A 24857-nucleotide genomic window follows, 5' to 3' on the forward strand; every position below is an offset into this window, starting at 1 on the left:
TGCATTAAAAATGCATAAGGGCCTTCTATAAATACAGCTATGAAGTGTTTCATCTAAAGGGCCTGGGCAGAAACCCCACTCTCCCTCCTGCTGTTAGCACAGAGCGCTCGCTCCCTATCCTGAGCGCTGACTCCTGAGGGGACATACTGACACACTGCAGCTGTTTGTTTACTGTATACGTGACCTTTTAACCTCTTGTTGTCTCCCTTGCTTTAATCAATACCTTTCAAAAAGATGGAGCTAAACAGGAAGGAGCTTCTAGTTTGTACAAGATTAGATCCCTTTCTCTGCATGAGGAGGGCGGGACGTCTCCGAGCTATCTGTTGTACTATACCTCACAGATACATTAGCACTGATACATTATCATTAATAATTAGTTAGGCCTCTTTCTATGGTAAGCTGAGAACGTGATGTCCATGAGATCGAAGTATTATTGGAAGGCAGAGCAGAGGCGGCAGACGAACTCTATTCCTCTGCTGTTACTCCTCTCCCCGTCTCTCTTTGTGCTGGACGACCATGTACCACTGTTTCCGTAGCAACGGCTGCCTGCCTGCTAGGTCAGGATGCTGCAGAGATGGCTGAGAGGACATCATAGTACGTGTGTGTGTGTGTGTGTTGAGGAATGCTGCCGGACTGAAATTGCATGTGAAATCACGGCGGTGGCGTGGAGCTGTGAAGCAGCGCTGACAGCACAAGATGAGGTTTGCTGGTGATGATCAGAGTCTACCTGTTCTTAAAATGAATCTGACTCTTATTTCAGGTTCAGTGAAACGTATACGGTGTGTTCACTGTGTTGAAATGTTTTTTCACTGTATTTGTCAGGGTCACAATGTGGCTATTAACAGAGACTGTCTGTCACATCTCGTACACGTCACATGTGTCACATCCTGGACCTGTCGAATCGCTGTCAAAAAGACAAAACAACAGCTTGTGTTGAACATGTCAGCAGTCCTGTACACTTGCTCTGAGACGCCCACCTCACACACATCTCTGTCACAAGATGTGACAAACAGAGCAAAGAAAGAATTTACAGCTTTGCCAGAACGCAAGAAAAGCTCATTACAGCCTCAGCAAAGAGAGATGAGCGTGAGTGATGCTCCTCTTTCTGTGCACGTCATCTCCTACTGCTGCTACAGTGTAATCCTCCCTTCCTCTCACTGTGTAACCCATACAACACATTCACACACTGAGGTGCAGAAATGTTCCCTCTGATAGCTGCTCAGAATCAAAGAAACGAGGCGCTGAGTACGACTGAGCAAACGCTCTCTCTAAATTTAGGCTACAGCTGCTTGCAGCCATAATTCCAGCTCTTATTGGTCCTCCAATATGGCCACCAGAGAGTGTTACGTCACCTGAAGTTACTTCACAGCCACACTCACCCAGTCGGAGGGAAAACTCGTAGAAGCGCTTCAGTTTGGCCACCAGGGGGCAGACTGCGTTCCAGGCCTTCTCCTGCAGAGCGAGGTCGCCTGGGTTCTGGATGGCCTGCAGGCGAGGAGCACAGATGTTACTCTCCAAAAATGATCCTCCGTCTCTTCTATCCTCGCTGCCTCAAAGCCAAACTTCACTTAGGGAAAACATTTTCACTTTCAGCTCTGATATCACTTCCATATTATAGTAATTTCAGTTCAGCAAAAACTTCAGTATCAAAGACTGTCAAATGTCATTAACCAGGAAAACCTCATTTAGTTTTACTGTCATGACACATAACATCCTTTGTATTATTTAGGGAGGTTATTTTAAGACTTTACGAGACATAGTTGACCAAAACACACAACAGGCACATACGACAAAGTAGCAACAACATTTCTTAGGGACTGTCCGTAATGTATCAGAGGCTGGAGGATATAAAATGTGTACATGCTTGTATTTCCCCCTCATATTTTGTATTAAAGGTTGCTCTGGTATGATATTAGGGTACACATGTATATTCAGTTTGCTCCACTGGGAGCAATTTGGGGTTCAGAATCTCGCACAAGGATGCTTTGACATGTAAACTTGAGGAGCTGGGGATCGAACCGCTGATCTACTGATTAGAGGATAACCAGCTGTACCTCCTGAGTCACAGCCGCCCTGTAAAATGGGACGGTGATGCTGAACTTCATTGACCAGAAAGAGCTCTTCTCAGGAGGTAGAGCGGGTCGCCCACTAATCGGAAGATCAGCGATTTGATCCCCGGCTCCTCCAGTCCACATGTCAAAGCATCCTTGGGCAAGATACTGAACCCTAAATTCCTCCCACTGGCTGTTCCACCGGTGTGTGAGTGTGTTAAAACTGAGTAGCAAGTGGCACCTTGTACGGTAGCCTCGGCCACCAGTAGCCATGTTTCCATCAGCCTGTGTAGATGCGTATCTAGAAGTATCGCATCGGAAAATTATGATGGAAACGCCAAAATTCGAATTAAAACCTCCTGATTCGCACAAACTAAAATACGCTTGCTTTAGCCGGGTTTTGGTTGATTCGAAAAAATGTTGATTCGCAAAACGGGGGATGGAAACACTTATGTTTGAATTAAGTCTGACGTAGTGCACCTCTCTCCATGGTGATATCCACACTCCGGGTTGGGAAGGCGGTAATGCATTTACAAGCTGGTTGCCAACCGCCAGAAAACATAGAAGAAGAAGAATGCAAGACTTGTTTTGTTTCCGGTTCTGCGGAAAACTCGCGCGAGTTCATAGTTTTCACCAAAGTCCGTAGATTTAATGGAAACACACAGGATTCGTATTTCTTTTAATGCGCATTTCCCAATGATTCAAATCACTTTTGGATGGAAACACAGCTAGTGTGTAGTGTGACTCGTAGTGTAAAAAGCACTTTGAGTGGTCGAAAGGGTAGAAAGGCGCTGTGAAAGTGTAGTCCATTTATTTTCTTGGTTTATCTTTACTATGAATATGGGCAACAGGTGTGGCGTGTCACGACGGGCTCGGGCACTATGGGTACTTCAGATGGCGACTTTCTGTCATTTATCAGAAGTCTGAGGAAAGAGCTGTGTGGTTCCAAACATCACTGCATTAAAATCTTTCTAAATGGGAACTGCTGGGTGTGCAGACTTTGCCTGACGTTTCTTTGGTCCAACACCCACTCCATTGGATGTTGGAGTGTGCGTGTCTTTGGTATTGTTTCTTTACTCAATGAAACTTTATGAAAGACTTAGATATCAACAGGTTTTTGGATATGTGCAAATATCGCAACGCTGATTCTCAAGAAAGAGTTTAAGGGAATAAAAGAGGGAGGATGTGTTCACACGGTCCAACAAGTGCTCCACTGATAAGAGCACTTTGAAAAAATACTATTTTGATGCAACGAAGCAAAATATAAAGTGTCTCCAGCCACAGCTGCATGTAAGTGAAAGAATTAATGGAATATACATTTTTTAAGGATTATTTTTTATGGCTTTTTGCCTTTGTTAGATAGAGTAGTTTAAGAGGGGATGACACGCAGCAAAGAAGGCACAGGCTGGAATTGAACCTGCAGCAGTTGCAGCGAGGACACAGCCTCTGTGCCCGGTGAGCTACTGGGTGCCCAGCTCTGCAAATAGCTTGGTAGGAATGTTGTCTTTTTTGGAAAGAGGGCAAAAATCTGAATATTTTGTGCACGTGAACACAGTGACCAGCTTCAGCAATCCTCTGCAGCTGCACGTTAAGTGAAATACAGTTAAGTGTAAGAGTCTGCCTAAGTGTCTTAAGACATGTCATCAAGGTGAGGAGACGAGTGATGCCAACAGCTGAGCGGTGGAAACTGGTTCCAGTAACGTGTCTCTGAATCTGGTGTTCATGGAGACGGCACAGCAGCTTCCTAACAGGTGATGTTTATGACTCCACCAGAGCGTTGCCAAAAAAACAACATATTGCCTGAAATGTTTGTTTGAAAAAACTCTTTCACACATTTCTGTCTGTGCCTATATTCAGCACAGGCTGCAGGCTGCACCATGTACAGAGCTGCACCCCGGCAGGCCACGTGAATCACACACTGCACCGTGGCTCGACAGTTTATTGATGTTCAGCACTTATCGACTGCTTCGTGCTCACTTCTCGTATCTCCTGGCCAGCGCCATTATAGGACTGCAGCTCGGCGAGGATCCCATGAGCCTCCTCCAGCACGGCGCTGACCTGGTTCCACACGGCTGTCTCTGCCTCCGTGGGCTGGGCATCTGGGAGGGGACGAAGGAAGGGGAGCAAAGAGGGGAGGAGGGAAAGAGGAAGAGAGAAGGAGTGGGAAGTGAAAGTGTGATGTAAGGTACGGTTGAATATATGGAGGGATTTGGCAAAAAAGAGGAAAGGAAAGATGGCGAGGAGGGAGGGAGGAGATAATGAGAGGAGATTTGAGAAGAGAAGGAGGTTAGTGACGGAGGAAGAGCTGAAGAGGTGACAACCTTAGACGGCCAGATAAACACCTGAGAGTGACTCACTACACGACTGCAAAATGTCCCTACAAGTGGAAATCACTGCGCAGTGGACACTGCAGCCATCTAGGGTCCAAATCTGGCCACTAAATGAATGATCCAATTTACCCGCCATCGAATTATAACAAGAGACCTGCACGCCACGCTCTGTCACACAGCGAGGTTTGATTACAGCGTGTGGTGTCCAATAAGGACATGAAGATGACGAGTCAGTTTCTCCTCAGGGAACTTTTTGGATGTGATAACAGATAATTTAACATCCTGATGGTTTGAGTCGCAGTAAAAGAGACCGGGCTGCTCCACTTGTGTCTGACTGCTGAACTCTAATCGTCTCAGCTGCCTGTTCAGAGGAGATTTATACTGCTAGGTGTAACTGTCTCATCAGATCCAGGTAATAGTCTGATCCATCTCTGCATCTATGAATGGGTAGAGACTTTATTTTGCCCTTGAGGTTTAATTGTGAGAAACATTAAAGCAAACACTCAGCAGGGAGGAGCACCTCTGGGCTCTGTCTCTGTCTCACTCACACACACACCGAGCAGCGTACGTACTGTAAACTCAGTGTTTTTGCCCCAGGGCACCTCCCAGTCACAGCTCTGCTTTGTGTGCCCATGTGGCGTGCTGCATGCGTACAGGAGGGATTAAGTGTTTGAGGGACACAATTTAGGACGCGTCCTCTCGAGTCATCGTTGTGTTTGGATTTCTTTTCCTGCAGCTGTCCCTCTCCATGTGTGACTCAGGTATAAAGAGGGAGCGGGAGTGGGCCCAGGCAGCTCTCTACATGCGGTGATTATTTTTGCACCCTGAGGCATCGTCTCCCTGCAGAGAACGAGTAATCATGGAATATTTGTTATCCTACATGCACACTGCCACAACATGCACAGCAAGCACTGCTATTTTAGTGATCTCACCAATGTGCTCCTGTGTTCCTGCCGTAAACAGCAAGATTCTGTTTAATAGGTACAGTAATTAATAAATGAGCAAAGCATATGCTCATGGCATTAAGGAATAGTTTGCTTTCTTGCAGTGTCAACATATCACTCTTAGCCTATATCTGAATGCTGAATAGGTGAATGGAGATGCTTAATTTAGTTTAGAATAAAGTCTGGAGGCAGGGAGGGAAACATCTGACCTGACTCTGTCCAGAGGGTTTTTTTCTTCACCTATGGTGCCTGAAAGGTTTTCATGAGGTTTAAATGATGCCAGGTGACGCAAATACCTTGTTTCATCCATAATAACTGATTGTTAATCAGCTGTTAATGATTGGATGAGACAGAACTTCCTTGAGCTAAATGAAGATAAGACTGAGATCGTACTAGTGGGCCCAAAAAATAAGAGGATTCTGATCTCAATTTTAAAGCTCATTTGAATTCATTAACCCAAACTGCATTTTGTCATTTACACTATACAGCTCAGGTGCAGCCTCTGCTGAGCCAGCGAGATGCTGAAGCTTGTTCATGCTTTTGTTTCCTTGATTACTGTTTTATTTCTTTGCTGTTCGTCTCTACAGCTGAATTGTGAAACACTTTGCGCTGCATTCTGTGCATTAAGTTCATTCATTGACACATCACCCACAAAATGACCATCTGTATATCAGTCAGCCATGCTGGTGCACCTTTAATCCCTGAGAGAACTTTGTTTGTCTTGCAAGCCTCCACAGGAAACACGGTACACATTTAACAACAGCAAAACTCTGTTAAAACATCTGTTTACTGACTCTGACACAACTCGTGCAGAATAATCCAAGTCCCATGTATCCAGTCATACGCTCAGTCTCATCCATAATAATGAGGCGTTAAACAATAACGGTAACTGGACGTGTATCATGCTGACATGAAAGGACGGCTTTTGTTGTCGGTGTCTGACGCTGGAAGTCGACAACTTGGTAAATCAATATGTTCACCGCTTTCTGTGGGGGATGCAAGAAAAACGTTGTCTTCACAAATTCAAGCTAACACTGCAGAGCTAATTAATGTACAAGTGGTCATTTTGGGGGTGACGTATTTGAAGTGCTGGACTCTTTCTGGAAAATTGACGTCACTCCTTTTTATATTTTGGTTTTTGTATGGATTTAAAAAATGTCACATAACATGTGTAGAGAGCTTCAGAGCTGTGAGGAGTGGATTTTGTTTCACCCTGTTTAGTCTTTATGCTAAGCTAAGCTAAGCTAAGCTAGCTGATCTGACTGTAGCTTCAAAAGCAGGATTTTAAAAGATATTTCCAAGTAGTTTTAATGTGTTTGAAATAAATCATCAGTGCAACTGTTTTGCTCCTGATCCGTCACAAGTTTGTAAGGCGGTATATTCATTAGCATTCAGCCATGAATAGTTTAGTGAGAGCTCAGGATGGAGTTGATACCAAACTTTGAGCTGTGTGACAGAGGTGAGTGTCTCTGGGCCGAGGAGGAGAGCTCACAGATGGCACCGGGGGGGCCGGGGGGGCCGGGGACGTGTCTAAAGCTGCCGAGCTGCAGTCTGACTCATTCCACTCGCTTCTGAACTAAAGTGAATCACAGGCATAATAAATGAAGGGGAAATTCAGCCTGTTTGACAGCTGACGTCTCTCTCGCCAGCAGTGAGCTCTCCCACTCTGACATACAGTCAGTAAAGGAGGAGAAGGAGGAGGAGGAGGAGGAGGAGGAGGAGGAAGCCAGCTGTTAAAGGGGGAAAGTGGTTGAGGAGGAGCAGAATATGTGGGGACACACAGCAAAACATCTCCACCCTAACAATTCATTCAGTCTCAGAGATCAGACGTAAAATCTTCAGCAGGATTTGTTTTTAACATTTTAAGTTTTTGCAACAGCTGCAGAAGATTTTAACGCTGAGCACTGAAATAAAATGACTTGTTATGATGGACTTTTTCACAGCGCAAAGTTTAAGATTCACCGACTAGGAACATGAGAAAAAGGGGGGACAGAGGTGGTTTGATTTACCAACCTCCTTCACAATCTTTCTCTCTTTTCTCTCTTCATCAGTCTCACTAACACACACACTGTTTAGTGCAACACACACATACACACACACAGGTCAGACACACAACAGGTCATACAATAGGGGATGAGGAGATGAGGAGGAGGAGGGATGACGATGGACTTTTGTGGGCCATCGTCATCCCCGAGCAACAGAGCCCCACACAGGACTGGCATCTTGGCATCCGCTGTTTGTGTCTCCTCAGTTTTTGTATCTTAGGAGCCGAGATCAAAGCATCATTGTTGTCACTTTGCTCAGGCGTCACCATGCCTTTGTGCATCTGTCTGCGTCTAATAAGATGTGGCGCGTGTGAATAAGACTCTTTAGAAAGAAGCCAAACGCCTCTCAAATGCCAGTCCCTGGAGCAGAAATCAAAAGATAAAGAGGAGGGTGAGGAGGAGGAGGAGGGAGGAAGGAGTAAATAAGGACGTAAAGATGACACGATGGTCAGCTACGATCGATGGAATGAGGAAAAGAAAGCAAAAGGCAACAAAGAGAAAGGGATAACTCAAAAAAATAAGAAGCGGATGGTCTCACGTTCAAAGTCAAGGAAAACTATTGGGCCATGCTCAAGTTCGGCGCAAGCCAGCACTTTCAGGAGGTTTCCCATGAGCCCCCTGGAACAGAGAGAGAGGGGAGAAGTCTGTGGGTGATGAGGGGACGGGTGTCGGGGCTGTGCACGTGTACGTGTGTGTATGTGTGTGTGTGTGGTGTGTGAGAGGTGACGGTGTCGGGGTGGAGGACTGGATGAGAGAGGGCTGTTGGGATGATGTGGTGGAGGAATGTCCTGGGTGAAGCATGGCAACATGAACACAGAGCATCTTTAATCCCACTCCTTTATTTACAGATCAATATGTCACTGATCTGGTGATGATGGCCGTCATCAAGGTCAGAGGTCAAAGGTTACAGAGAAGACAGTGTGAACAGGCAAAAATCTATTTGAACAATTATAACTATAAGAATTTATTCCTCACTCTATGACACAACTCTGAAAATATGTGGCATTTTATTTGTTTAATAAGAAACTGAGTGCAGTGAAAAATAATAATATTTGAGAAAGAACGAAAAGAAATGACCCCCTCAATTAAAAGTATGTATTTATAAAAAATATATATAATGATTAGAATTTATTTCTCATTTTCTGGCAAAAATCTTAAACAAAAAAAGAATCAAGCAAATAAAATAAAATAAAAATAAATAGATAAATTAAATAACAAAAAAAATATTATTTATTATTATAAAATCATAATAACAGAGAAAAAATAAAAAATAATGGGAAACTAAATAATAATAAATAAAACAATTTATCCCTTTCCAGTAAAACTCTTAAATTATATATTTTTGTAAAATTGTCTAAACTAAAAAAATAAAAGACTAGAAATTATTTCTTATTTTCTGAAAAACATTTTAAATTATATGTCAGTAGGAACTGAGTAAGCTAATCCAAGAATCAAACAAAAATAATAAAGAATTGAGAATCAAAAAATGTAATTGAAAAACAAACACATACAAAATAATTCTGTGTTTAAAAGAATAAATAAATAAATAAAAGATTTTTTTCCAATTTTCTGGCAAAAATCCTAAATTATATGGCATTATGTTGGTTTCATGAGCAACTGAGTAAACTATTCCAAGAATAAAGTATAAATAATAATAATTGAGATAGAATGAAAATAATTTAAAAAAACTGAATCCTTATTAATTATTTTTTATTTTCTGGCAAAAATCTTAAAAATGATATGGTATTACATTTGTTTCACTAGGAATTGATTAAATCATCCCAACAATCATGCAAAAATAATAATTGAGAGAAAATTAGAATAAATGAAAAACCACCAAAAAGAGAAAGAATTCTATGTTAAAATATATAGAAATAGTTTATTTTATGCCACATGTTCTGGCACAAATTGTAAATTAAATGAGATCATATTTGTTTCAGTATGAACTGAACAAAAATACTGAAAAATCAAATTGAGAGAATCAAAATTACTTGATAACCAACCGAATGACCTTGAGAGCAGAACCGAAAATAAAACTACACATGAGCGCCCGACTGATTCGACCATCTCTGTCTGTGAGCAGCTGTTAACTCTGTAATGAGAGCTGTGCGTCAAAAATGAAACTGGACGAGACAAAGTGAGAGAGACGAGTTTCTGTGACATAAAAGTGAAGACGGAGAAATGTCGTGCAGTTTTGATGTAGGTTTTACCTCTGAGGTCATTTATGGTTTAAAATTATTCATATTCTTCATTACTTTTATTTCTATTTATTTCTGAAGATATTTTGTTGAATAACACTGATTAAAAAACATACTGTAAAAGTGCAGACCTGCATTAAGAGTCAAAGCTGGATATACTGTGTAAAACTCAAAATATATATCCGTAACTTTTAGTGTTGTTTAAGATATAACAGCATAAATGAACTCTTCTCTGAACCTGTCTCAGGTTTTGACTCACACTGAGGCCTGTTTAGTCCCTGCACGTTATTTTATTTACACCATCATCAGACGCAGCAGTTTTCAGTAGTGAGAGTGGGACTAGAGAGCGTCTGATAGTGACAAACCACACCCACAACAACACTCCATCACAACACCAACAACTCAGCAGCTCACACCCAAATATCCCTCCGGTGACCCCGCCCAGCGACCTCCCACTGAACACCTCCGCTGCACACATGTGACCTCACATCTCAAGCACACAGACACGTGCACACACCCCGGCGCTCACTTACTTTCAAAGTCCAGGAAAAAATGTGGACAGTTCTCTAAATCCTTGCCAAGGACCTTAATGAGGTTCCCCATGGCTGGCGACCTGGACGGGAGGAAATAACAAGATGCATACAGAACCTGGCAACCCGCAGGAAAATACACAACATGCACATGGAAACCACAGCAGGTCGGGAGCGTTTTATTTTTACCCATCTGCACTTCTCTAATCATCCCTTACTCTTCCTCCCCGCCTCCTCTTCCTCCATCCTTCTGTCTCAGCAATATGTCCCGAGCAAAGTCAGACATTCCCGTCATAAATGACACTGATCACAGTTTGCATCCTATACACAGCGCACGCTGTCCTCCATTAGACGCAGGCCGACATCCACTCGTGAATCATTTCAATCGCTCATCAGGAGTCACAAGAGCTGAGCAGAGGATTTAATCCAGTTACATCACTATAGTAACCTAATCAAAGCCTACTCTCTGCTAATGCTCCTCAAGTACAGCAGTCTATAGATTCTTTATGACGAGCTCTTATACTTCATACACAAAGGCCACGTGCCAGAGCTTTATGAAGCCCATGATGTGAGCGTGATCAGATTATACTGCAGGTCAGACAGACACAGGAAACACAGGAATACATGCTGGGTCTCTGCACATGCAGCTGCGGATCACACTGCATATGTCAGGTGTTTTACAACCGAGGAGCAGCGACCTGGCCAGACAGTCCGGAGCGGAAGGTTTCCACAAGACCACGAGATCTGGTACCAAGACCAGAGTCACAGCGACAACAGATTATACTGCATCATGAGGAGAGAGCCATGGATCATGATTCAGGAGGTGAATGTGTCACTGGTGGGATCCAAACTGAAATAATTCCCCTAATATTAAGCCTTTTTCTCTCTGATCGCTGAATCAAAACGGGATAGATTTTAAATAGTAAATCATTGTGTGTGTAGATTATTCTCTGAACTAACAAGGTGGCAGAACACACAGTATGCACACAAAGAAGTAATGTGATCTAACAAGAGATATCTGGGATAAACCTATATCTTGGTATCTATCCTGAGGATGTAGCATCTACAATCCAAGAAGGACATAGTAGTTTGGTATCGGTTGAACTGAAGCATCCATCTGGTGTCCAGACCCAGTGAAGTCATTGTCATGTTTGAGATGATGTGAGCTTTGTGACATGGTGCGTTATCCTGCTGGAAGTAGCCATCAGAAGATGGGTACACTGTGGTCATAAAGGGATGGACACGCTCAGCAACAATACTCAGGTAGGCTGTGGTGTTTAAACCATGCTCAGTTGGTACTAAGAAAATCTCCCCCACACCATTACACCAGCAGCAGCAGCCTGAAGCGTTGATACAAGGCAGGATGGATCCATGCTTCCATCTGAATGTGGTTTTTCCAATCTTCTATTGTCCAGTTTTGGTGAATTGTAGCCTCAGTTTCCTGTTGTTAGCTGACAGGAGTGGCACCTGGTGTGGTCTTCTGCTGCTGTAGCCCATCTGCTTCAAGGTTGGACAAGGTGTTGTTGCTTCAGAGATGCTCTTCTGCACACCTTGGTTGGAACCAGTGCTTATTTGACTTCCTGTTGCCTTTCTATCATCTTGAACCAGTCTGGCCATTCTCCTCTGACCTCTGGCATCAACAAGGCATTTTGGCTCACTGGATATTTGCTCTTTTTGGGACCATCCTCTGTAAACCCTAGAGATGGTTGTGCTGAAAATCCCAGTAAATACTCAGACCAGCCCGTCTGGCACCAACAACCATGCCACGTTCAAAGTCACTTCAATCACCTTTCTTTATCATTCTGATGCTCCGTTTGAACTTCAGCAGCTCGTCTTCATCATGTCTACATGACTAAATGTTAATGAGCTGCTGACACCTGATTGGCTGATTAGCTATCTGCATCTGCAGTTGATGAGTGTATACTGTATGTGATGTTCTCAGGATTTTAACAACCTTAAAGCTACTTCAGGAGGAAATTTAAGGAACATAGATGGAGGAGGACTGAGCGGCCTCATGTGTCACGTTAGAAAGACCCACAATAAACACAGAAACCAAATGGAATCCAATATTCAAAAATGACTCTCGTCTGTGCCAGTGTCAAACAGCCTTCCTCCTTAATCGCCTCCCCTCCTCGATCATAAAGGGCCTTTGGTAGCAGAAGGTAAGTAGCTGCCAAGTTTCACTTCCTCTGTGTTTATGTGCTATGTTAGCACACAGTGGAGGCCGATCACTTTCCCCCTGCAAGAGTGATTTATGGGCAGCATTAGCATGTTTACAAGATGCCACCGTCCTGCGAAAAAACCCTCTTTTCACTGTTACTCAGCAGAACGGGTGTTGCAATGCAGCAGCGGGGTACAGACGGGGGGGATGGAGTTACAGTCCGGTCGCTGAAACAGCTCGACACTGATGAGAGCTGCGTCTACTGTATTACACCTTTATACCATCTAGAAAATCTGTTGGGAGGCAGAGAGGGGAGCGATATGCTGAGTCACTGTTGTGACGTCCAGACGTGAAAAACGCAGCCCGACTCCTCGTGACTGTTCGACCACCTGCTCCCAGATACACCCTGAACTGATGCTATGAATACATGAATACCAGATTCACATCTTCACCCTGACAAGGTGACGGCAAAGGCAACATCAAGCTGAGGCTCACATCGTAGCCTCATACAACGCTTTCTGACATGCGAGGAGGAGGAGGGTGTGTTAGAGGTGGCGTACACCGCCCAAAAACACACACACACAAACGTTAACACACATAGAGCGAGTCTGGAGCAGCATGTGGTCCATCCTGAGAGCAGCGCTCGGCTGATGGTTGCCAGGATACTGTTGGCCTGGTAATATCGTCTGCTCGTCTCAGCAGAAGATGTGGAGGAAAAAAAAGCTTCCAGCTCTGCTCATGCTCTGGGTCAGCTGCTTACAGCGCTGATCTGATGCAGCAGGCTTTAACAGCACTCTTTGTGTTCATCGCACAACACCAACAGTAAACACAAATATTCACCAAAAACACCCTCCAGGAAATCTAGAAACGAACCGACAGCTTCTCACACATCTTCTTACCCTCGTTTCCTACAATCGATTTGCCTCTTCTGTTATCCGTAGCCCTGATCTTCTTCGTCTTGGTCTTCGTCTTCCTCCTGTTCTCGTCCTCCCTGCTTTGTGAAGCGGTTGCTGTGAGTAAATCCCAGTTAGCCGGCTCACGGCGATAGCTGCAGTCCCACGGTGGCACTGGTTTCATAGAGACTGATGTAAACTTCTGCTCTCGCTCTTTCTCCCTCTGCCTCTGTGTATCTCTGTCCACTTCACACTTCTCGTTTTCAGCCATCTATTTAAAGGCCTGTGGTTTTCTCTATTTGCTCTGCGTGCTCGATGCTGCACTTTGTTCTTTTTTTGTGTGTGTTATTTGTCATGCTGGTGGAGGAGGACACTCTGCAGGGCAAGGCTGTCTCTAATAAGAGCTTAAAATACTGTCTGTGCAACGTTATATTTGCATTTCTGTCTGTTTCCTCTGGCTGCACCGTCCTGATGTGTGTCCTTATCTTTTCAGCTCATACGCAAACAGAGAAAACTCCTTCTCTCTTTTCGTTTCTGACGTCAGAATGGGTTCCTCAAAAATATCCCCTCCAGCTCTCCTCTCTGCCTCACTTCTCTATTTCACCACTCAGCAGCACTTTCCCAGCTCCTCTGGCCTCGTCTGTCACCGGACATCTCTGTCATGGTGCCATCCGGTCTCGCTGGTGGCCCTTAGGTGCAAACAAATCTAAGTGGCAGAATGGAAATGGCGATCGGCTGTGTAAACACGTTCCCTCTTAAACTGGCATCCATAATGTACATTACATAAAAGCCGTTGGATGTATCAGCGTTTGATATTAAGACATCACATTCTGTGAATTAGGAAGTGTTCTTGGCGGCCACCAGTTGCAGTTTCTCTTCCACGCAAACATACAACATGTTTGCAATCAGCCAGCGTGAAAGTGGAGCAAAGTGCCCGTCTTATGCAACCGCGCGGCACACAGCTCTCATCTGTAGTCCAGCAAGAGAAACCAAACCGAGGGGCTCCTCGAGTCTTAATAAAGACACGGCTCGGCTCCCACATGGCGACTGAAAAGCAAACCTGGTCCAGACTGGGAGCCAAGCAGGCAGAGCGAGGCCTCCCGGCTTCCTTTCAGCTCGTACTGAAAGATCCCTCCTGTTACAGCCCGCGAGCTTCAGCACTGTGGATTTACTGAGCACAGTAACAACACCGCCCGCCTGTGCCAAGTCTAACGTCTATTAACTCAGCAGTAATACCATCTGAACTCCTCTCTCCATCTGTGTCTCTTTCTCTCTGCCTCTAAACCACAATGATCTCTCTTTCAGGAGCACACTGGCTATTCAGTGGCCTGTGAATCAAACCCAAGCAGCAGCTGCACTGTACACAACCGATGCAGTGACTGTACTCTCCCAGCTCTCCTCTCTCCCATCACTCTTTCCTTACTCCTTAATTGTCTACCCGTCTCTCCTCGCTCAGACTCGCCCATATGGTGTTTCTCTGCCATGTCATTATTTTTCAGCTCAGTTCTTAAAAACACATCTTTTCCCACTCCTCATTTTTCCTTCCTACCTTCGCTTGTGTTTATCCCTCCAGAACACTTCACTGCATCAACCAGGGCTTGTCAGCTCCACACAGTGGTTACAGCATCAGCACCCTCCACCTGACAGACACACACAGGCAGAAACAGAAATTAACATAAAATTCATGCACAGTACAGTGTGTGTGGGGGGGCAGGAGGGTAGTCTTAAATTAGGTTTGAGGAAGCATCGGCTCATTAGGCCAAAGAAAGCATGAACAAAGTGAGGGCCATGAGGGCAGATTAACATAAGAGCAGAAAAATACCACAATAATTATGTAATGAGGCTAGTGCTGGTTCGCCTGGGGTCATCTCTGTGTTCTCCTGGGCCTGGCGTAGCCTTGTGTTTAATTTTGAGCTTGTTTCTCTTGATATAAACCAACACTGTAAGAGACTGTCTTTACACTTCAAGTAGCAAAAGAACAAAGGTGTGTGCACATTTCAAATGCAGTTTGAGTGGTTAAAATCTGTTCAGCCACTGTGGAGACATCAATGTCTAAATCTAAGGAAACTGCCTTGCCTGCAAGTTTGACGACTAATGGTTTAAAAAGTATATACCAGCAGTAGTCTATAAGCTGTATGTGGGTGATTTCAACATGCTGACTCAGGGATAACTCAACATTTGAGCGGATACTGAGTTTGGAAGCACAAGACTCTGGGAACAAAGACATAGGATATGAATTTACCCAGATAGCATTGCAGCGTAACTAAATACACAGAGATTTACCTGCTACTAGGCATCTACACACGTTACTATTCTGTAGTTTAAACTGTTATTTTTCTGCCCATCACAGAAACAAGCTGTGATTACAACATTAATAAACTGTATCATCACAGACAGTAAACTGACAGAGTGAGCATGTTAGCATACAGCTGCCTTACTGCACATCTAGGAGATGCAGAGTAACGTTAGCATCATCTAGACTGTATGATAAAGATAGACGACATGACATCTCCCCAAAACCAGTGTTAATTGGTAACGACCTTTTTTCTATGACAGAAACAAGAGAGTTTTCAAGACAAGAAGTGACGAAAGTGTTTGTGTTGGACTATCGGACGTTGTTCTTGTAATGATCTTCAGATGCCACATGAACAACAGGCTGGTAAACTCCAGTAAATAGTCTGCACCAGGATGTTTGGGTTGGTGCGAGTTGTGAGCTGTAATTCAGCAGTAAATAATCAGCCGTGTGTGTCTGACTGTGGATGGTGGAGCTGCTGAATGGATTTGTGGAGTTTGTTAGTTGCAGTTAGCAGCTAGCTCCGCTTGCAGCCTTCACAGCTTCACCCCGCAGGACTCCACTCAGTCCGGACTGGAGAAGGTTTGTGGGTTGATGGTGTTTGACAGGCAGGTAGGAGGCTCAGTTATCTGTGAGTGTAGCTGTGCTGTAAGTAAACAGTGTGAACTCAGATCAGTTTTCTCTGACAGAGATGAAAGTTTAGTTTGAATCACCAACTCTGTGAGAGGACACCAGTTTAAACCTCCAGACTAACATGTTGCACATGAAGAAACAAGTTATGTTTCTGCTTCGTAACAGTCACATGGATAAGTCAGAGTTTACAATGAACCTGGGGACAAATCCTAGTTGGCTCACATTAGTTATTTGTGCTGTCAGAATTTTTGAGACACTGGGCCGCACTAAGTTTCTAGTGCGCCCGCTCTATCAACACATTCTCACTCCGATTTCATCACATATTGACGTTTGGTCATAGACTTTCCAGTTCCACTTAGGTGTTGACATTCTGGGACACACCGGTTGTGTATCATGCCGATGTGAAAGGACGGCTTTATTCGTCTGTGTCTGACGCTGGAAGTCACTGACGAAGCGCCGGATTTCAGCGCTTTTGAAAGTGAGACTGGCTTGAAAAAGCAAGCCTTTTCGGTGATCAGGAAACTAACAATGAGCTGAAACAAGCTAAAAGGCTAAGCAGCACTAAGATGAACTGCAGTCAGAGTCAGGTGATAATTCTCTGAGTCTGTCACTACATCTACCCCTTGTCTTGTCAGATATAGCCATCTGATCTATTATTATTATTATTATTATTAAAAACATATAATAGCTGCTTTAAATGTCTCATGATGGTCCCAAAGGAGTGATATCAGTTGAGTTATAACGTTTCCACACTGCAGTTATTAGCACTCCTGGATCACAGTCAGAAACAAAAGATTTGTAGCTTCATCCAAACGGATCAGTGTTTTCTTTCCACAAGCAGAATATATCTCGTCTGAACCTCGAAGGTTCGTCTTTGTTTCCAGTTCGTACATTTCAATAACAGATGAGGATCGTTAAGATTATCACATCACTGCATCTCTTACAATTCCAGCGCTGTCTTAATGATGGTGTAACTATTAACACTACTGCTGCTGCCCTTGCATCATCGAATCTCATCAATAGAGTGCAGACAGCAGAGAGGCGGAGGGGGGGGCCTTTGAAGAATAGTTGCCAAGGAAACACAGCCTCTTATTCTCATGGCAACACACAGCCGGGTACTGTTCAGTGTTAGCAACATGGATGGATGGATGGATGGATGGATGGATGGATGGACGGATGGACGGACGGACGGACGGACGGACGGACGGACGGACAGATAGATAGACAGATGAATGGGCAGACATGGACGGTCAAATGGACGGTTCGATAGATTGATTGATAATTGGACGGACAGACTGCTGGATGGATGGAAAGATGGAAAAGATGGATAGATAGACAAACGGACAGTCGGATGGATGGATGATGAATGGACGGATGGATGGATGAACGGTCAGATGGATGATGGATGAATAGACAAACAGACAGTCGCAATAGAAAGATGGATGGATGGATGGTTGGATGGGCAGACAGTTGGATGGATGCATGAATTATTGCATGGATAGATGGATGGATGAATAGACGGACAGATGGGTGAATGGACAGATGGATGGATGGATGGACGGATGGACGGATGGACAGTCGAATGGATGGTTCGATAGATAGATGTATTGATGATTGGACGGACAGACTGATGGATGGGTGGAAAGATGGAAAAGACGGATAGATAGACAAACGGACAGTCGGACGGATGGATGATGAACGGACGGATGGATGGACGAATGGTCAGATGGATGATGGATGAAAAGACAAAAAGACAGTCGGATAGAAACATGGATGGATGGTTGGACGGGCAGATGGTTGGATGGATGCATGGATTATTGCATGGATAGATGGATGGATGAATAGATGGACAGATGGGTGGATGGACAGATGGACTGATGGATGGACTGATGGATGGATGGAAAGATGGATAGACAATGGATGACGGAGAAATGGATTGTAGATAAACGGATGGATGGATCGATGGATGGACAGACGGATGGATTGTAGGATAAACAGATGGCTGGATAGATAAATGGACAGTCAGATGGCTGGATGAATGGATGGATGGATGGATGGATGGATGGATGGTACTCTTCTTAATCTCCAGAGTGTGTTGGACACCAGATGATTGACTTTCCTTCTTGTGTGGTCGTAAACCAGACCGTCCACTCCTGGAATTACATGTCCTTTACCTTAAATAGGGACTTTCACTTTGACTGCGTCTTCCCTTAAAGTAAATTACCTAAAGCTTATTGACCTGTCCTCTCAGTGAAAGGGCAAAGGTCAAGTACTGCACAGGACGCTGAGGTCAAGAGAGGTGACTACTTGACCTGAGACACTGAGGTCAACAGTTCTGGACAGAGTTAAATAGGACTCCATCTTTCTACCTGAGTCTGACTTTGCTTGTTACGGTCTTCTTCTTCTTGACCTTTAAAACGGACATGAGGTGGAATCCAAACTGTGTCTGCATACATTTATATGTCACCACTAAAAGGCCGTCTTCATTTCCTGGTGTTTGGAACCACAGAGAAGAAGTTGTTTGAGGTACAGTGTATCATTAATGGAAAAACAGCTCTCTGCAGCTGGTGTCATAAATATTAATGAGTTTTCAGATCCAACTGAAAGCAGACATATAATTTTACTGAGGCTTCGGGGCCCTGACTACACAGTTTGATGGATTAATAATTTTCATTTCTGTTCATTAGTTGAGTGCTTTAGTTTGCCATCAGAGCTCCTGTTTGCTTTCTGATTAATCTGAGCCACGCACAAACTTCTGCTTCCTTCTCTGGAGTTGATACACAACATTTCAGATGCAACTGCATTTACTTTGATTGGATTTAAATAATCTTAGACACATTTAATCTTTGATCCAACTCATTTTTTATGTGCTCAAATACAGTCCAGTCAAAACAGGGTACAAATTTCTACAGTAAAACTGTAACCCTTCATAAAATGTTCTGTATATGGTAACTGGACTTACATAGCACCACTCAAAGAGCTTTTACACTACATGTCACATATTCATACACTGGCGGTCAAGACGACCATACCAGGTGCCACCCGCTCATCAGTGAAACATTCACACGCACTCACACACTGCCACAGCCATCAAGAGCAATATGGGATTATGTATCATGGACACTTGGACATGTGACCTGGAGGAGCTGGGGATCAAACCGCCGATCTTAGTGGACAACCCACTCTATCTCCTGAGTCACAGCCGCCCTGTGTAGTAACACAAATGTTGTGTGTTCATACAGATGGGTGACAAATTATAGGAAACACCAACATAAAGTGTCAGTAAAGGACTGCTGATGGTGCTGAGGGGTCGAGTATGAACTGCACCGTCCCTGGTTTGATTTTACATCCATTTTTACTGTCCATTGAGTCCACCAAGAGGCTCCAGACCAGACTGAGTGCTGAGCTCAGTGGTTCATTGGTGACCTTGAAAACAGCAGCTTGAAAAATGGATGATGATGGATGGATTGATCGATGGATGGACAGACGGATAGACAGATGATGGATAGACAGACGGATGATCAGATGGAAGGCTGGATGGATGGATGAAAAGATGGATGGACAAATGGACGGACAGAAGAATGTACAGATGGATGCATGGACAGACAGATGGATGGACAGACAGATGGATGGACAAACAGAAGGACAATGGATGGATGGTTGAATTGATGAATGGATAAATGGATAGACGGACGGATGGTTGGACTGATGGATGGATGGACAGATGGATTGACAGATGGATGGAAGGACAAAAAGATGGACAGATGGATGGATGGATGGATGGATGGATGGATGGATGGATTGACTGACTGACAAATGGACAGACGGAGGGACAGAAAGATGGACGGATGGATGGATAGACAAACGAATGATCAGATGCATAGATGGATGGATGGGCTGTAGGGTATACAGATGTATGACTGTTGACAGTGTGACTGTCCTATAGGATTCCCTGTTATGTTTGAAAACATATTAAAAGCGTTTTCAATCAGCGATCTTGTTTGGTCCCTGATGAAGACGAATGTTGAACCGTTTTGATTCAGCACATTGCTGTCGGAATAAAAAGAAAGAGACGAAGGAAAGAAACAGGTCTGTGCAGGCTCCTCCTCCTTCAACCACACCAGAGTTCCAGCACAAATGATGGGGTTGAGATAAATGGATCTGCACTTGTATAGCCCTTTTTTGGTTGTAAGACCTCTCAAACATACACTGGTGGCCGAGGCTACCATACAAGCTGCTCAGCTTAAATGCACTCACACACCGATGGCTCAGCCATCAGGAGCAATTTGCAGTCCTGTATCTTGCCCAAGGATACTTTGCAGATTGGAGGCATGCAGTCTGGAGGAGCCAGGAATCAAACTACCGATCCTCCGCTAAGTTGACGACCTGCTCTACCTCCTGAGTCACAGCTGCACGTTTGAGGTGTTTCTTCATCTAACAACTAAACCACTACTATGACCAATGGCGACTCAATCTGCTGAGTAGGGCTGCAATATGTGTTTGAAAGCCTCAGAAACAAGAAGGTTTTGGTCGAGCATCTTCAACGCTGCTTTAAAAGATTCTTGAAGTCTGTATAAGTGAACATGCCTTATCCAAAAATTATTCCCTCATTTGTTTTGTGTTTGATCAAATGAAGCTTTAGCAAAAGTTCAGTCAGAAGACAATACTGTTCATGCTCAAGCTCAGTTTTCTTTCTCATCCTGCCATTCACTCCTTGCATGCACGCTCACCCGCTATCTCTAGCTGTCATTGTCAGGGGCTGTCAATCGAGTCATCAGCTGATTCACAATCAACCAACAGCACAGCGACACACCTTCTCTGTCAGCCTATCATCTTACTACTCCTCATGTTTTCCTCTTATCACCGCCTAGTCTTTACGGATTCATCAGCCTCAGAGTCATCAGCCTTCACCACCAGCGTCTGGACTCCATGGGGGGATTTATCTTGCTGCCGCTCAGATGTCCCTCAATTACACAATATCTCCCTCTGGTGTCCAAGAGCCAAAGACTTCTGTTAAATCCAAGGGCCATAAACACGCCACGTCTTTAACCGCCTGGAAAACGCGAGGTCAGGCGCTAGGTGCTACTCTTCTGCCTTTTCTGTGCCAACTTTTAAGAGTGCAGCGGCAGGTTGCGTCCCATCCATCCTCAACAAGCACCGCATCATAGCCTGTTTATCACAGACTGACATTTATGGATGAAGGGAAAAATATGTGTCAACTGTGATTGGTTGGTCCTCGTCACATGAAACACGTGTACGGGCCCTACACTACCCTGCACTGTAGCATGTGTTTGTTGTTGCTCCAAAAACTTAGTGAGGTTTTGCTTTTATTTGTCGGCCTGTGTGAAAAGTGTTTGTATACCATACTTCTATATCTTCGTTTAAAGTATTTAAAGTCTAAACTAATCAGTCAGATTCCAGGAGGACTTTGATATTGGCACTGCCACTTGATGAGCCTCGTCATGAATCAGTGTCCTGCTAATCAAATATTCCACTACTCTGCAGTCTCCAGAGAGCAGACACTGAGAGAGGAGTCTGGCCATGTGGAGGGACAGTCTTTAAATATAGCTGCTTTTTCAGCAACTTCAGGAGGAGATGGTGGAGGAGTGGGGGGGTCTGAGGGGGAGGACGGGGAGACAGCGAGAGATCACAGAGTCATTGTACACAGACATCTGTCCGCTCAGATGAGAGTCAGTGTTACTCAGCTCGTGTTAGTTCTGCTCATTGAACAGGTCGTTCTTTAAAAAACCCACTGGTGATTATTCCTCTTCTCACTCTCCATCTCTTTCACTCTCTCTCAACCTTTCCCTCGACACACCCCTCTCTCCGCCCCCCGTTCACTCTGAGCCCCTCTTTTATGCAGCCCTTCATTCACTCATCTTCTCACCACACACCCTTTTGACCTCTTCCTCTTCTCGTGTGTCTTTTCTATCCTCCCTCTCTCCTTTCCTTCTTTGTTCTCAGCGTACTCTGCCTAAAGGTGGAGACGAGTGAAGAGGGCTGAGGATAAATCTGCAGCTCATACGTGTGTTTTCAGAGACAGGAGGAGAGAAGAGGAGGATGAAGAGTGAAATAAACTCCCACATAAACTCACTCACTCCTCTGTTTGTTTGGAGAGAAGCTGAATTACATAATGTACAGTTAGTTGTGGAGCATCATGAAGGTGGAAGGATGGAAGGATGGAGGGGAAATGGGTGGTGATCATACAGGAGATGAGAGAAATGAGAAGGAGACAGGAGAAGAGGGAAGGAAAGGAAAGGAAAGGAAAGGAAAGGAAACGATAGGAGAAGAGAGGAAAGGAATGGAATGAAAAGGAAAGGAAAGGAATGAAAAGGAAAGGAATGGAAAGGAAAGGAAAGGAAAGGAAAGGAATGGAATGGAAAGGAAAGGAAAGGAAAGGAAAGGAAAGGAAAGGAGAAGAGAGGAAAGGAAAGGAAAGGAATGAAAAGGAAAGGAAAAGAAAGGAATGAAAAGGAAAGGAAAGGAAAGGAAAAAAAGGAATGAAAAGGAAAGGAAAAGAAAGGAAAGGAAAGGAAAGGAATGGAATGAAAAGGAAAGGGAAGGAAAGGAATGAAAAGGAAAGGAAAGGAGATGAGATGAAAGAAATGAGAAAGACAGGAGAAGAGTAACACGAAGTGAAGGAAAGGCAGGGAAAAGATAGGAGAAGAGAAGAGAAGAGAGGAAAGGAAAAGAAAGGAAAGGAAAGGAGAGGAAAGGAAAGGAATGGAATGAAAAGGAAAGGAAAGGAGAGGAAAGGAAAGGAATGGAATGAAAAGGAAAGGAAAGGAAAAGAAAGGAAGGGAAAGGAGAGGAGAGGAGATGAAAGGAAAGGAATGGAATGGAAAGGAGAAGAGAGGAGAGGAGAGGAGAGGAGAGGAGAGGAGGGGAATGGAATGGAATGAAAAGGAAATAAAAGGAAAGGAGAGGAGAGGAAAGGAGAGGAATGGAATGGAATGGAATGAAAAGGAAAGGAAAGGAAGGGAGAGGAGAGGAAAGGAGAGGAGAGGACAGGAAAGGAGAGGAGAGGAATGGAATGGAATGGAATGAAAAGGAAAGGAAAGGAAAGGAGAGGAAAGGGGAGGAAAGGAAAGGAAAGGAAAGGAGAGGAAAGGAAAGGAGATGAGATGAGATGAAAGAAATGAGAAAGACAGGAGAAGAGTAAAATGAAGGAAAGGAAAGGAAAGGAAAAGAAAGGAAGGAAAAGAATAGGATAGGAGAAGAGAAAAGAGGAAAGGAAAGGAGAGGAGAGGAGAGGAAAGGAATGGAATGGAATGAAAAGGAAAGGAAAGGAGATGAGATGAAAGAAATGAGAAAGACAGGAGACAGGAGAAGAGTAAAATGAAGAAAAGGAAGGGAAAGGAAAGGAAAGAATAGGAAAGGAAAGGAAAGGAAAGAAAGGGAAAGGAAAGGAAAGGAAAGGAAAGGAAAGGAAAGGAATGGAAAGGAAAGGAAAGGAAAGGAAAGGAGAGGAAAGAATAGGAAAGGAGAGGAAAGGAATGAAAAGGAAAGGAAAGGAAAGGAAAGGAGAGGAAAGAATAGGAAAGGAGAGGAAAGGAATGAAAAGGAAAGGAAAGGAAAGGAAAGGAGAGGAAAGGAAAGGAGATGAAAGAAATGAGAAAGACAGGAGACAGGAGAAGAGTAAAATGAAGGAAAGGAAAGGAAAGGAAAGGAAAGGAGAGGAAAGGAAAGGAGAGGAGAGGAGAGGAGAAGATAGAAGGAGGATACAGGAGAGGAGGAGACAAAGAGCCAGTTTCAGGAGTATAATGGGAGGTGGCAGTGTCAAACCCGGCAAGACCTTCGCTAAAGATTGACCGCCAATGGAATGCTACAGCCAATTTGCCTCAGGCCCACACACACACACACACACACACACACGCAATTATAGACACTGGCGTCCCTCGCTGAGGTGAGGAGGGAGGCAGAATAAAGGAGGAGAGCGGCTGAGCGTGAGAGCGAAGGACGGAGCGCCAGAGAGTAATAGAGAGATGGAAATGGAAGGAGGAGGTTACGATTCTTCGGCATCACCCCTCCCCCTTCTCTCCTCCTCTCTCTCACACACACACACACACACACACACACACACACCAGCTGAGTCTGAATCCAGAGCAGCACACGGTGCCTCATGAAAGGGTGATTGCAAATGAGCATTGTGATTCTGTGCTGCGAGACTGACAAAGAAAAAAGGGAGGATGGAGTGAGAGACAGAGAAATGTCAGACGGAGAAGGTTCGGCATGTTTCAGCTCTACTTGAATCCATCTTCATTGTGTAACGTGCTTCAGTGTGATCGTTTTATTCAGCTGGAATAAAGAAGTGGGGCAGAAACACAGGGACTTCAAAGCTTATTGGCTCAGAGGTGGATAAAAGCACCGATTGTCTCTGTTGTGCAGGTTTATATCCATCACATGTACGTTAGCTGTACACAGTGCACAGTGTGTTTGTCTCAGTGTCCAACATGAGACAGACTCATTAAAACAATTCAGCGTCTCTGCTCTGTTTTCTTTCTTCCCTCCTCCACACAGATTAATATATGCCTTATATTTAATGTCGCCATTAATATTTGAATACCACACTTTGGCTCGGGGGCGTTCTGAACCTCGGAGTCGCAGAGAAATCGCAGCTTTGAATTACAGTTTGAAGAAGAGTTTCCTGAGTGAGCCTCGGCTGTGAGAGGATGAATGGATGTACAGGGCTCTCGTTATCTCTATTTGTAATGTGGGACGCCAATTAGCTGCTGTCAAAAGGAGCGCTGGAGGCTTTAAGGGGTGCATGCATTCATAT

The 24857-nt window shown here is 44.3% G+C and overlaps 1 protein-coding gene across 4 annotated transcripts in view; it reads right to left on the minus strand.

The window, feature by feature from the left end:
- fam49al (family with sequence similarity 49 member A, like) overlaps nt 1-24857 on the minus strand; it is a 45675-nt gene that overhangs the window by 10454 nt on the left and 10364 nt on the right. Inside the window, exons 2-5 of one of the 4 annotated variants that reach the window (XM_033636888.2) lie at nt 14702-14792; nt 7909-7988; nt 4029-4150; nt 1380-1485 (exon numbers count right to left, since the gene is read on the minus strand). In XM_033636888.2, the coding sequence (XP_033492779.1) occupies nt 1380-1485; nt 4029-4150; nt 7909-7981 (301 nt within the window). In that variant the 5' untranslated portion in view covers nt 7982-7988; nt 14702-14792. Of the gene's footprint in view, nt 1-1379; nt 1486-4028; nt 4151-7908; nt 7989-10101; nt 10182-13158; nt 13649-14701; nt 14793-24857 lie in introns of those variants that run through there. The other 3 variants (XM_033636890.2, XM_033636889.2, XM_078175708.1) reach the window with 3 other exon arrangements.

Source organism: Epinephelus lanceolatus, chromosome 16, assembly GCF_041903045.1.
Source record: "Epinephelus lanceolatus isolate andai-2023 chromosome 16, ASM4190304v1, whole genome shotgun sequence".
Lineage (NCBI taxonomy): Eukaryota > Metazoa > Chordata > Actinopteri > Perciformes > Serranidae > Epinephelus > Epinephelus lanceolatus.